Raw genomic sequence first — 15043 nt, 5'->3', positions numbered from 1 at the left:
TAGCCCTATTCTGGACCCACAAATCCTATTGCAGGTATGACAAGTGTACAGTATGTGGTGGTAGTAGCAGAAAGAAAATATTTCTAATGAAGAATAAAAGCATTAAGGTTGTTAAAGCCTATGGACAATCAAAATCAGATAATAAATAATACATTTTGATGTGGTGTCATAATTAAACTTAATGTTGACATGGCACACTGACTGTCAAGAAAATGAAAACTTGGCACTTCATGTCAAAAAGGTTGCTGACACCTATGTTTGACCCTTGCTGTCTGGTAGGTAGATTATTAGTGTGTATCACCTCTAAAAGTAATGGACTGTTGTCGTTCAAAAACATGAAAGCGCCTTCCCTGGAAATCCTATTTCTTTCATTATATCCGCTCCCTGGGGTGCGTCTGCACTGCTGGCCACACATAGACGTACAAACATCATATGAACAGACAGGGGCGTCACAGGGGGGTGTAAGTGGGACCCCCCCCCCCCCAAAAAAAAAAAAAGGTATTTTTTAAAGAAAAAAAATCATAGGGGTGCCCACAGTAAATCTTTGTCTCCAGGGCCCAGAATTTGGTGCTATGCCCCTGTGAACAGAGGGAATATTGTTCTGTCTTCTATGTCAGCTGTTGATGCAGTATGAGGCATGAGCATATTATTATATCATCACCAGATCCTGATCTATAATCTGAGGAACAAATCCAAATGCAAAACTTGCATTTGCATTGAGAGCCCGCCTCTCAATGCAAACTTGAGAGCCCACCTGGGAAACCAAAGCATGGTTCGATTCCAGGCCTCAGCAATGTGTCCCTGATCAAGACACTAAACCCATAACTGCTCCCTGAGTGCTGCACTAATGGCTGCTCACTGCTCCTAGGTTGGGTACAATGCAGAGGACAAACTAATGTCACCTATATGCAAATATACAGTGACAAAAACACCCCAAGGTAGATAGACAGATCATTTTTCCAGAAAAACCCCGCCCCCTCCATGACTGACAGTGACACCATGTGATCTGAAGAGGTGCCTCCCTGTTGTTTTTAAGAGATTGCACTTTTTCACCCGACTTACTGTCCCTTCATTCTGAGGTACAGGTGTACAGGTTGTGCTTTTCTGCAAAAGCTTATTTTTTGTTTCCACTTTATAAGTTGATAAATTAAGTGACGGTAAAATCATATACAAGAGAAGAGACATACTGAAGAAAGAACAAACAGAGAGACACACAGAAGACGGACGTTTTGTTTTAGAAACTTCTGACAAGAGTGAGTAGAAAGAAAAAAGCAATAATAATAATAACAACAACAATAATTAATAACTATAATGATAATAATAACTGCATTATTATTATCATAATATCAATCATTATTCATATTATCATTATAATGATCTTGACACATGGTGTACAATAGACAATCATGGACAAATTATTAATAACCTTATTTCACGATCCTCCCTCCTCATGAATGGGTCTAAAATGTTTGCATGACATGCTCACCATCCAATGAATCACAACAGACTAAACAAGCAGGTTGGAGAGCATACCTTTTCTTTTGTCCTGAGTGTGTGTGTGTGTGTGTGTGTGTGTGTGTGTGTGTGTGTGTGTGTGTGTGTGTGTGTGTGTGTGTGTGTGTGTGTGTGTGTGTGTGCATACACGCATACTTAACTGTCATCCAATATGTGTCATGATTGCATCCAAGAATGCAGGCATGCACTGGCACACCATGACATTTTTTGTATCCAGGGCCAGCCTTCGTCATTCTGAGGTACAGCTGTACACGTTGTGCTTTTCTGCAACAACGTATTTTTAGTTTTCCCTTTAAATTAAATGAAGTGACGGTAAAGTATATACAAGAAGAGATATACTGAAGAAAGAACAAACAGAGAGACAGACAGAAGACAGACGTTTTGTTTTGGAAACTTCTGACAAGAGTGAGTAGAGCAAAAAAAGCAATAATAATAACAATAACACTAATTAATAACTATCATAATAATAACTAGAACAATAATATTTAATAAGTGTAATAATAGTAATAATAATAATAATAATAATAATAATAATAATAATAATAATAATAATAATAATAATAATAATAATAACTGCATTATTATTAACATCCTACTATATATATCCTACTATATAATTGGAGTAACCTCTGTCTGTCTGTCTTGGGTGGTGTCTTGGGTCGACCGGGTATGGGCTAGTAATAATAATAATCATTATTATTATTATTATTATTATAATGATCTTGACACATGTTGTACAATATACAATCATGGACAAACACAATAGACAATAGGACTCGATGTTCAAAAATATGACAAACAATTACAGACCAATTATTGTGGAGTCCAAAGGACGTTTTTAAAATCTTAAGACTCAGCTTTTCTCCCTGGCGTTTCCTTTTGATGTGCACTGATGCTGTAATCATGTCTTTTATCTGTCTCTGTCGTGTTCTTGCATCTTTTTGCTCTTTTGAATTTAGATTTTAACTTTGGTCAACCACGGTTGTTTTAAACGTGCTTCACAAATCAAGTTAGATTTGATTTAAGTATTAAAGAATGGAGGTCTGCACAGGTCCTTGCAAGGCAATCGGACACTGCTTTCATGATTTGAGGCATTTTGTTCAACAAATGTGTTTTGCTAAATTAGACCTGCTGGTGGCGCTATAACAGACCAATGTTAAAAGGGTGGCATTTGCTCCTCAACATAGTGTGAATGTGCGAGCAAAGTTTGACCGCATTTGGATGCTGCTTTCATGATTTGCAGCATTTTGTTCAAAACAAGCCACTACTGCGAACCTTAGATGTCAATCTTAGCAAATCAGGATGGAATATGAAAAATCAAACACATATGTCTTGATCACATGACTATAGAGATCATGCGATTTGCGTGAAATTTGGATAAAATCGGAAGGAGTCATATAAAAAAAATTGTTTTACATAAGTCGGCCTCCTGGTGGCGCTATAAAAGGTAGATGTGAAAAATGCAGGGCAAAGGTTTTTCATTGACCTCTAGGGAGTGCGCTTACAAAGTTTTACACAGATCGGTGCAGTTTTAGGTAAAAACAAAAAATTTCAAGGAAATTGCATGCTGTGTTCATGATTTGAGGCATTTTGTTCAAAACGGAGCACTCCGGCAAACTTTGGAAGCCATTTTTAGCCAATCAGGATGGAATATGAAAAATCTGAAAGACCTGTATTTTTGGACAAAATCTTTAGGAGCACTGTCAAAAAATATGTTTCGCACAAATTGGCCTCCTGGTGGCGCTATAAAAGGCCCATGTTAAACATTTGGGGCAGAGGTTCTGCTGTGGCATCCAGGGAGTTTGTGTGCACAATTTCGCTGCGAGCAAGCCAACGGTGCCGGAGATTAGCTGTCCACAGACAGAATGACGGACGGACACACTGACGGACGGACAGGGGGCAAAACATACTCTCTCGCCATGCCTTTCGGCCTGGCGGAGACAATAATATGTTACATTAAGAACCTTGCGTAGCTGCTCATAATGTAATAATAGTTCATAATGTAATAACGGCTCAAATTGTTGTTTCCTGGCAAGAAAGATATGGTCAGTATCATGGTCAGTATCATGTCAGCATCATGGTCAGTATCATTTCAGTATGTCAGTATCTTTTCAGTATCTAATTAGTATCATGAAAGCATCATGGTCAGTATTGTGGTAAGTATCATGTCAGTATCATTTTAGTATCATGGTCACCATGATACTGACCATAACTAAACATGATACTGACCATGATACAGACATGATACCGACCATGATACTGACCATGATACGGAGATGATACTGACCATTATATGTTTTACCTTTTTAACATTGCCCTATTATAGCGCCACCAGGGGGCCGATTTTTGCAAAAAAAAAACTGGAAATATTGTTCCTCGGAGCACAGGTCTCCGCCAGGTCAGGTAGGTTAGTGTGGACCAGCAATGTTCGGAATTCGCCAATCAGGATGGAATGTGAAAAACAGGACGGAACCGTCTTGATCACTTGACTATAGAGACAATGTGTACCGATTTGCGTGATGTAAAGAAAAAAAGTTTTACATAAGTCGGCCTCCTGGTGGCGCTATAAAAGACAGATGTGAAAAATGCAGGGCAATGGTTTTTCCTAAACACGCTGAGGAAGGCCTATGCGAGGAAGGCCTATGCGAGGAAGGCCTATGCAAGGAAGGCCTATGCGAGGAAGGCCTATGCGCCAAAACGCGTCCATGTTTTGTAGACTGTTTATTAAAGACTCCTAAATGTCTCCAGAGAGTGCGAATGTTACTTTCATTGTTTGTCAACAATCAGCACTCCGTTTAACCATGCATGCCCTGAAGAAGGCCATAAAAGGCCCAAACATGTTTTTTTTGTTCAAAGATGAACCATAGCCTTTATATTTAAGCTTTTTAAACTTTTTGGATTAGATTTTTTTCTAACCAAAGAGCACCTTCCTACGCTGACTTTATTTTACACAGATTTTAAAGAACACTGCAGCCCCTCCTCTTGTTCTTAAGGTGACTCTCCACCAAACAGACTACTTCAAGTTCAGACTACTTCAGACTACAACAGACTACTTCAGACTACTTCAGACTGCAACAGACTGGTAGTCTGTTGGCAAAAGTTGGCATTTAGTTCAGCAGAAGTTTTCTTTTCTTTCATGGCTTGTTTTCATAGACACTTGTTTCTCTCACATAATCTGGCAACACGCTCAGCTGGACCAAAACATCAACATGGAGCATTATTGCGCTATCGTAGCCTAATGCTTTGCTTTGGAGTTGGTTGATTGGTATAGGAATTGAGGGTTGAGATTGAGAATATGGTATCTAGTTCAAATATGCGACGGGCAAATGTCTCTGGCTTATTTAGGCTTGTTTCTGCACCAAACCAAGTGGTTTAGCTGGTAGAACTTGATCCTGATTGATACTGGCGCCTGCCTGTTAATCCTCCTTCACTTTCCCAGAACAAAGCACAGAAAGGTACACGTGTAACACATTGGCATAGAGAATGTCCATAACAAGCTGGCATGGTGATGAACCCCGATAATAAGCATCCCAGCCATACGAATGATTATTTATGATCTACTTCTGTCCCGTTCTCAAAGTCACTTCTGAAACAACATGTAACCCAGGAAGCCTTGAGATTGAATCCCAGAAAAGATTGTCTATCACTGTCTCCCTCTCAGCTTTCCGTCCGTCCGTCCGTCTGTCTGTCTCTCTCTGTCTCAGTATAGGTGAACACACATTTATATATTTACAGCCTAATAATTGTGACCATGATTATATTTTCTTGTGTGTGTGTGTGTGTGTGTGTGTGTGTGTGTGTGTGTGTGTGTGTGTGTGTGTGTGTGTGTGTGTGTGTGTGTGTGTGTCTCCTCTCCCTCTTTGGCTCTCTCTCTATCCCTCAGGTGGTGGATTTCCGCCATCTGGTGGACACGTAGTGTAATCTCTCAAAATTAAGACAGCTGTAAAGGTTCACTTGGTACGTTTATTAACAACAATGATCAAACTAAATTCACTTCAGATCAGTGTTGATCATGTTTAACTACACTGTCGATATTCACTGTAAGTAGAAAGACTATCAAGTAAGTAAGTAAGCCCATTGTTGCTATGCTCATTTGGGAAGTGCTTGTACTGTATTTTAATGACGTGACGCGCACGTCGCTTAACACCTACACTATAGGTCACACAATGGACAATTGATATGCATATAGGCTAATTCCTATGTTAATGTACCTGGCGTGAGTCGGGAGCCTTTGTAAACTTTGTTGAAGTGTGAATTTAAAGTAGTTTTAAATCTATGCGTGTGCCTGCGCATGCTCCTGGTCAAATAGGTTCCGGCACGCCGTGCAAGGCCGTCCAGTGAGCATTGCATCCCTGAGTAAGCCTTGCAGCGTTGCCGAGTTATGTGGCCCACAGGGCAGGAGCCTATCTCCTGTTGTGGGGCAGCCTGACACCTGCTGGACATAATGTACAAGTACACCCCCTGGATATAATGCTAGCATGTCACAGGGACCCAATATACAGTGATGTACAGATCCTCTTCAGGGAAGCCTTGTCTGTTATTGTGGATGAAGTCTAATGTAACTTCTATGTACATATGGTAACAGTGTTACATTTATATAACTTTGCTATACTGTATATATCTATATGTAAATAGATTTAGTCCAAATAGCTTTATATGTCTATGGTTGCACAGAGCAAGTTCTGTCAGGGAACTCAGTTGCTGCTGGCCGACATTCGTCTATTCTCAGCCAATCACATACTCACTTCATAATAGAGCATCCTATTTAAATGGAGAAGTTGCATTGCTCATTCCTTGCTAGCCGTTTTCCGCTGCCTAGCTGTCTGTGCTGCTTTAAACTTTGCTGCTGCTCAGATCAGCTATTGTCACTATTTCAGATTTTTTTTTTCTTCCATTTCCTGAAAAGTAACGGTTTTGGACATACAATGTTTCCAAACCGACCATGACAGTATTATGTTTTTACTTTACTTTCCCAGGGAGAAGCTGGCCCACTGTGTCTAGATGAAGTGCTTCAGCATGCAATGCTCCTGGAAGGCACTGAAGGCAGTCATCATGCTGGCCTTGGTCTCCATCGCCATCCAGTACACAGCCATTCACATTCATTTGCATTAAGCTCCTAAGATGAATATCAGAAGATGTATTTTTTTGTGTCGTTTGTTCTGTTTTTGATTTTGTTTGTTTCTTATCTTCATAGTACTTTCATTACATAGATTTTAGAAATTGTATTTCTAAATTATTAAGTTATTTGATCATTGAGCAATAAGGGAAAGGACTAGATACGTTTTTAACTTCATCCTATGCCCTTTTCGAACACCCTAGAAAACAACATGTATTTGTTTTCATATTTTTATATTTATTATTTCTTATTTTAAGTGTATTATGTTTATTTTATGTATTTCTTTTGTCTTTTAACAGTGTTCGAAATGAACAAATCAATCAATCAATTCGGACGCTGACCTCCAAGCCCTACGTCTCCTTCAATGCCACGGCCAGGAAGACCCACATCCTGGTCCTGGCCACCTACCGCAGTGGCTCCTCCTTCATGGGCCAGCTGCTCAACCAGCAACGGGAGGTATGGAGTAGAACAGTGGTTCTCAAACTTGTTTTTCCAAAATGCATATTTTGTCTTCGTAAGGGATAAATGTGGACAAATCTTGGGACAAATGTGATCAAACTGTGCCGTCCCGGGCACTTTCACACTGCGGAAGTGCTGCCAAAAAAACAACAGTTCAAACGACTGAGGCGTGCCGTCTAAAGTGGACTTGAGCCACGAGAGGCACCGTCGAGCGAGCCGTGAAGTCCGCTTCGGCCGACTCAGCGCCGTTCGTTTCTGCGATATCTCTCTCTCTCTAGCCTGAAAATACTATTTACTGAAAATACTATTTACTGAAAATACTATTTACTGAAAACACTATTTACTGAAAATACTATTTACTTCCTGGGCACTTTCATTACGGCACTGATCACATACCGACCTGATGACGTTATGATGGCATTGACAAATCAAAAGAAAACGTTTATGTTGCAACCATGACGCGTTACAACCGTTCTCCCCTACCGCATAATACAACCTATCCCAGTGTATGAAGGAAGACAGTTTACCGATAAATTAAAAAATCTACTATACATGCTGATGCTTTTAAAGGTGATGTATCGCTTTGGATTGTGTGACAATGAAAGTATCTATTGTATTGTTTAGGTCTTCTACCTGTTCGAGCCTCTCAGGCACATCCAAGCAGCCCTGAACGACCAGGACGAGGACTACGTCCGTGGGAACATGGGCGCCAGCCGCGACCTGCTGCGGAGGCTGTACGACTGCGACCTCTATTCCCTGGAGAGCTACATCAAGCCGGCGCCGGTCAACCACGTCACGGGAGGGCTGTTCCGCCACGGCGCCAGCCGGGCGCTGTGCGACGTCTTCGGCGGCACCGGCGTCAATACGGAGGACGGCGACTGTGTGTGCCCGCCGCTCAACATGACCCTGGCGATCGAGGCATGCCGCCACAAGAGGTAGATATTTTTATGTATTTATTGAGGGCAGTCCGGGACCCCTAGGTGGTCCTCAGAGTTACTATATGGGGGCCTTTAAATCTTTGTGTGATAGGGAATCTATTTTTTGTTTATTTATTTTTACATCGACCACTTGAACCCTAGCATCCCTATTCTGGGGGGAAACATTAGCCCGATATAGAAGCTCAATATAGAGTTTTTAGGCCGGCCATTTTCGGAGGTTTGGTGTAGAGGGAAAAACGAGCAGACCAAGTACCGAACCACAGGTCAAGTTTACAAAGTATTGATGGTTTAAGTGGTTAAATGTCTGAAAACACACATTGCACATGAATCCAATATGTAGTGGGAGTCCCTGCTTCATTTCTCTCTCAGCTAAGGGGTCTGTTACTGCCCTTCAAAATTGTCTCAAACACCAAAGAGCCATACCATAATAATAGGACAAAGTCAGGTCAAAAGTACAATGAACTTTTATTTTAAAGTCAAACTCACACATCAAGTGTATTGATCTCTTGGCAGAAAACAAACACTGAGCAGCTGACAATGAGAATAATAAACAAACGAAGACCTAACTAAATGTCCTAAACAACAAACAAAAACAGATTGGCTGGTCAGAATCAAAAGTGGGGAGTCTGGTGAGCCAAGCACTACGTGTCCGTCGCCTCACCAGACTCCCATAAACAACCAAAACATAAAACTAAACTAAACTAACAAATAAAGGAAAAACGCCAAACCATACTTGCAACCAGCCCATCCAAACTAAAATAAAGAAAGTCAGAAACTACTAAAGGTTCTGCTGGGGTGCTGGGGAGATCAGGAATGAGACACAGCTGAGACAGGGAGGAGCAACCAGCAATCTCAGGTGAGTGTCTAGAACAGCAGCAGCAAGGCAGTGTAGACACTAAAAAGAACAAATAATCATTAATGAACAAATAATACTAGTAAGCTCTCTAGGCTGAGAAGTGCATATGTGCTAGCATATAACAGGGTCCTTGGCCTGAAAAACGTTGAAGACCCCTGTCTTATGGAAATAAAAACGATGGAGCTTTGCACAAAAACGAATTTCACCCTCTTTTTTACACCTGTAAACCTGTGATGTGACAATACAGTTGATCATTTTGATTCTGATTCCTAGGCACGTGGTGCTCAAGATCGTGCGGGTGCCGGAGATCGGGGACCTGCGCCCTCTGGTGGAGGACCCCCGGCTCAACCTCAAGGTCATCCAGCTGGTCAGGGACCCCCGCGGCATCTTCTCGTCGATGATCGAGGCGTTCGAACTCCAGCCCGACAACTGGGCCAGACGCTACCTGAAGGCGGTCTGCGACGACATCCTCAGCTCCGTGTCCACCGGCCTCGGCCGCCCGCCCTGGCTCAAAGGGAAGCACATGCTGGTTCGCTACGAGGACATGGCGCGAAACCCGCTCCTCAAATCCAGGGAGATCTACGACTACCTGGGGCTGCCCATGGACGAGAACGTGGAGGACTGGATACAGGCGAGCACCAGGGATCCGTCGGCCAAAAAGGAGTTTGGCACGGTGAGGGACTCGGCGGCCACGGCGGAGAGCTGGCGGTTGAAACTGTCGTACGACATGGTGGAGCACACACAGGTGGTGTGTCAGAAGGTGCTCCACCAGCTGGGGTACAAAACTGTGAGATCGGCGGAGGAACTGAAAAACATGTCCCTCTCGCTCGTCCAGGACAAAACCTTTGTACCTTTTTTGTAAACAAAGATAGTTCTGGGAAAAATACTATTTTTCATATATTCATAAATGTTTCCTTATTTCCTTAGTTCGGTTATTGTTTCTGGAATTGTTTTGTTCTGTTTGTTTCTTCAAATTTGCACAAAAAACAAAGATCCTTGAATGCACCACCATGGGAATAAAGGATGATTCTCATTTTGTTCTAGAAATAGCACACTTTTAAGTACAAATGAGAAAAACAAAAAAAAAAACATCTGATTGAAGGAGTTTTTTAAAAACATTTTCGTCTCCACAAATAGAGCCAAGACAACGAGGCACTGTCTACATTTTGTGTTCATTCATTCAAAGCTGTTGTTGGTCTGTTCAGGCAGACAGAGAATGAGTTTGTTTTGATAGAACCTGTGATTACAATGGACTGTAAAGCCCTACTGTGCAATAAATAGTGAATGTGGCAGATGAACCTTTACCACTGTGGCATTTCCGTCCTCCTGAGAACAGAGGAGATGTGTCTGACAGCTACATCGTCGCAGTCGGGGGGGTGGAAAACGTCTACGTCCAAAACAGTTTTCGGGAAAAAAGCTCTTGATACTTTTCATTGGTTCAACATTTATAAAAGTCACACAGACGTAAAACCAACCAAAAAATTAAACATTTTTGCTGACTGAATGATATATTTATGTCATACAATGGCATCAATATTCCAGGGTTATGGGGTTAATAACTCCTTACATGAATACTCATACCGCAGATGAGAGCATTCTCTCTGTTCAGATTGTGTTTGTACAGAGACCTGCAGAGATGGTGGATGCAGAGAGAGAGAGACGAGGGCTCTTTGCAAGGCCTAGAGTTATAGTTAGGTTGAAGGCAAATGAGTGAAGCAGAGGCTGGCACGCCATGCCAGGCTGTAGGTTGAAAGTGGCACCATTTATTGGTACTTAACTGATGTACATGCTACTCTGTGTGACCACATCCATCCTCTCCTCGCTGTCTGTCTGTCTTCTAATCTACACCATATTATGGGCAACTGGCGGCCCGGGGACCACATGCAGCCCCCACCTTCACTTAATGCGGCCCGCAGGTTAATATATGAATACTGATATAGTATTGATTTCAGCTGTTACAATTCCAAACATGCAAACATGACCCGCTTTATTATGCAAACATGACCCGCTTTATTAGTAGCTTAATGACTAGTATAACAAATCTATTGTCTATTTCATGTCCAATGTATTTGTATTTAAGTTCATAAAGTTAGCATTAGTATAACTAAATGCAATTGCAATGCAATAATAATAATTAAAAAAAAGAGGATTCCATTCAAAAATGGCAATTTTTTTTTTCAGGATTCCAATAAAAAAATAGCAAAAATAGCAGATCTACAAGCTCAAAACGCGTTGCGCTGCGACGCGTTTTGAGCTTGTAGATCGGCTATTTTTGCTACTTTTGTGTGACCTAGAATGTTACGAACAAAGTTAAAATACGGAGATAAGAGGTGTCTGCCTTCAGACAGTATATATGCATTGTGGCCCTCTGGAGTGAATGTGGAAATATATAGTGGCCCTCTTCATGCGGTTTGGCCTTTAGGTTGGCTGTTTTTTTTCTTCCCTAAAATGCAATTGGCCTAACTTCTTCTCTCACACTAGCCGTGTTTCTGGCTTCCCCCTCCGCTCGCCTCTTTGTTACATCTTGTATGGGTGTATAGGAGTAAAAGTATTTAGTTCTGGTTCCTCAGTCATTTCTATGTTTTTATAGGTGTTTCTTGTAAGGCTTTGTATAACATCTACAAGCAAGCACATCAGTGCATGCAGTGCAGGAGGTGGTTTCAGAGAGTTACAGTACTTCTCTGAAACAAGAGTTACAAGGTCCTATAAATTCATTGTGAAAACATTACAGCAATTCATTGATATCAAAATTAAGAAATGTACTTTTACTTTTACTTGTACTTTAAGTATTTTTCAAAGCATGTACTTTGGAATACTTAAGTATATTTAAAAACAATTACTTTTTTACTCTTACTTGAGTAACATTTTGACTGAGCTACTTTTACTTATAATGGAGTGAATTTGACCAAGGAGTATCTGTACTCTTACTCAAGTACTGGGGTTGAGTACTTCGTCCACCTCTGCATGTAAACACCATGTAACAACAATTGTCTTCTCTCCTTAAATAAAGTAACAAAGGAGAAGAAATTACCACAGTGGTTAATTCATAATGTTTTTCTTCGTTTAGTTTTTTTAGTTTGGGTCCCTTCCTAGAAATGTAGTGGAGTCATAAGTAGCCTACAATATTTGTCTTTGAAATGTAACCGAGTGGAAGTCAAGCTCCCCCCCCCCCCCCCAAAAAAAAGGACGAAAAAATACTTAAATAACCGATCTACAAGCACAATGCGTCGCACATGGTGAGCTTGTAGATCTGCTATTTTCAAAAGATTTGTATACATTTGAAAACTTGAAACGGGACATTCTGCATAATGAGTGCTTTCTACTTTCTATGTGCATTTTGATACCAATACTTTTGTACTTTTACTCAAGTCAATTTTGAATTCCAGACTTTTACTTATAACAGAGTATTTCTACATTGCGGTATTGATACTTCTACTTAAGGGAAACTTTACTTTTCCCACCACTGTCCCAGAATGCAGAGCTGGCTGCAGGATTCCCAGATATCTAGTTTTACAGGTTGTAACTAAGGGACCAGCCCCCCATCTCTCTTTGTTTGAAGTTTCCCCCTCAAATGCAATCTGAGATGAGATAAGGATGTTGCCAGCCAATAGGGTTTCAGTAGAGGAGAGCTGGAGGCAACTTTACAGACCTACAAATACAACCCTCTTGCTCTGTCTATAGGCTACTTTCCACTGCAAGACCTATGTTGTTGTTTCAACTTTGTGTGTGACCTGACGCCTGAGAAGTTTCGTCGTTAACTGCAAGGCTGGATTTGAACAATATCGTTTACTCGACCCAAGCTTCTACAATAGTGGAAAATGGCAGGTAAGACTGATTGATTGTACTTTACTTTACTTAACTGGAGTATTTCCAAATGTCAGTACTTTTACTCCACTACAATTATTTTAAAACTTTAGTTAGTTAGATTATTATTACAAAACATACATTAACCACTTCAGCCCTATACATTTCGGCTATTTGAAAATAGCAGATCTACAAGCTCACAATGCTCCGCAATGCGACACATTGTGAGCTTGTAGATCGGCTATTTTGAAAATATTTTTGTACATTTTAAAACTTGTGAAATGGGACATTCTGCATAATGAGTACTTTCTACTTTTGGTACTTTAAGTACATTTTTATACCAATTATTTCGTACTTTTACTCAAGTAAACTTTTAATTCCGGACTTTTACTTGTGACAGAGTATTTCTACATTGCAGTATTGATACGTTTACCTAAGTATAACACTTTAGTACTTTTTCAACCACTGGTCTTTATTGCGCAGACAACAGCCTTCAAAATGTTGCATAGTTTGTCTTGCTGCTCCTCCAAAAAGTAGGCTGGGTAAAGAGGAAAACAGAAGTGTGGAAACTTGAGAAGTCTGGGCACCACTTATTTTATTTCCCCCAGCTTTTTTTTTTAAGACTGGGCACTTGGTGGGGAGATGACTGGGCCTGAGGTGGATGTTTGGGGAACACTGGGCACTACTCTGATTAACAAGTTGTAAGACTCACATATGGGTGATAACTCATTGGCATTAGTTGTTGTTTTCATGGTTTTGTCGAGAAGGAACTGCAACTGCTTGTGACAATGGTAGCTCATTTGCAATTGCAAATGAGCACTGTAGATGCTCACTCAAGTTGCAGTTGATTTGTGCCATTTTATGGCAATCTACTGTAGTTGGATATTTGAAAGGATGCATCTGGCTTAACCAAATTCAAGTAGTTCCAATGTTGATTTGAACACCTAAAGTTAAAAGGCTGCAAATATACACATAGATTGTTGACTAAACTCAATTTCATCGATGTATTCTGTCCATGTCAACAAACATGCTAATATTGTGTCAACAGTAGCCTTCATGAGAGCTTGATCTGATGCAGGCTATTTAGGCCGAAACCTTAAAGCACAATTGACACTTTGGTAGAGGTTTGAGTTGTGTAGTTATCTTGTCATGATGTAACTTGTCCAACTGGTGAGATATATCGCTCTGTTGATTAGAAAAAAAGGCTATACCAATATCCAAAAAAGGCTATACCAATGCAAACAAAACAGATTTAGCCAATATAACACCACAAAAGCCAGAACTGCATTTTTGTAGGGAAACTGCGTAAAACTTTACTTAAAGGCATAGTTCACCAGAAAAAAACATATTTTTTCTATCGATTTCTCACCCCATGGAGACTTGAATTCATGGATTTTCTTTTTTTTCCCCGCATTCCTAAGCCAACCGTTTGATGACCAGCGGACCGGCAGGCAGCGTTTCCGGTAGGAGATTCAAAGGAGACTCTCTGTGTCTCCTACCGCAACCGCTGCCGGACATCAAATTATTGTCTTTTATTGACAAAAAAAAATATCCATGAATTCAAGTCTCTGTGAGATGACTAATCGATAGGAAGAAAAGTCATTTTGGGGGTGAACTATCCCTTTTAAGTTTTGGTCTATAATGCATTATAATTGCAATTTATAATGCATTCTAATGCAGTTATAAGGCATTATAACACTTGTTATAAATGTTTATAATCATGTATGACAACTTATAACAACGTTTATAACATATTATAAGTACTGGCCATAATGCATTATGAGCTCAGTGGAACAGCACTTTATAACTACCATAACTTAGCTACTTAGTGTCTTTGTTATAAGTTGTTTTGCAGAATAATAAACATTTATAACAATTGTTATGAAGCCTTATGAATTCATTATAATGCATTATGATGCATTATAACCCAATATAAATATATTATAATGCATTATAGACCCGACCTTTATGTAAAGCAGTGGTGTCAAAGTGGCGGCCCGCGGGCATTTGGCGGCCTGCGGAAAGGTCCATGGCGGCCCGTGAAATACTTTTAAAAATAGTACATTGATACTACATCTAACATGACATAGAGTCGCAGTTTTCATTGCCTTGCTGTGCGTCCAAGCGGCTGTGAGGACGCTCCCCCCTCCCCCACTCGCTGCAGCGAGCCTTAGGGCCATTAGTGGTCTCAGCTGTGAGAACAAAAGACCTTGATTGAATGGAATGTTAAGGAGTCGACTTGCTGCAGTAGTCATCTGCTCTTTGAAGGCACGTGTTCCTCACGCAGGAATAACATGGAGAGGCAACGATTTTTACAGCTCAAAAGTTAGATTAATTTCCCTTACCAAGCTTTTT

At 40.6% G+C, this 15043-nt stretch overlaps 1 protein-coding gene across 4 annotated transcripts; it reads left to right on the top strand.

Moving 5' to 3' along the window:
* The first annotated feature begins 1058 nt into the window (after nt 1-1058).
* On the top strand, nt 1059-10407 carry LOC308089754 (carbohydrate sulfotransferase 1-like). Of its 4 annotated transcripts, none has more exons than XM_080434659.1 (6): nt 1059-1253; nt 5399-5472; nt 6492-6596; nt 6931-7087; nt 7715-8025; nt 9158-10407. In XM_080434659.1, the coding sequence occupies exons 3-6, from the start codon at nt 6517-6519 to the stop codon at nt 9744-9746; spliced, it is 1137 nt and encodes a 378-aa protein (XP_080290785.1). In that variant the 5' UTR covers nt 1059-1253; nt 5399-5472; nt 6492-6516; the 3' UTR covers nt 9747-10407. The 4 variants fall into 4 exon arrangements, with proteins under 4 accessions (XP_080290785.1, XP_080290786.1, XP_080290783.1 ...); XM_080434657.1 differs by lacking the exon at nt 1059-1253 and adding an exon at nt 1665-1920; XM_080434660.1 differs by lacking the exon at nt 5399-5472.
* The last annotated feature ends 4636 nt before the right edge of the window (nt 10408-15043 follow it).

Source organism: Gymnoscopelus braueri, assembly GCF_963280865.1.
Source record: "Gymnoscopelus braueri genome assembly, chromosome: 1".
Taxonomy (NCBI): Eukaryota; Metazoa; Chordata; class Actinopteri; order Myctophiformes; family Myctophidae; genus Gymnoscopelus; species Gymnoscopelus braueri.
This window is presented reverse-complemented; position numbering and strand designations above follow the sequence as displayed.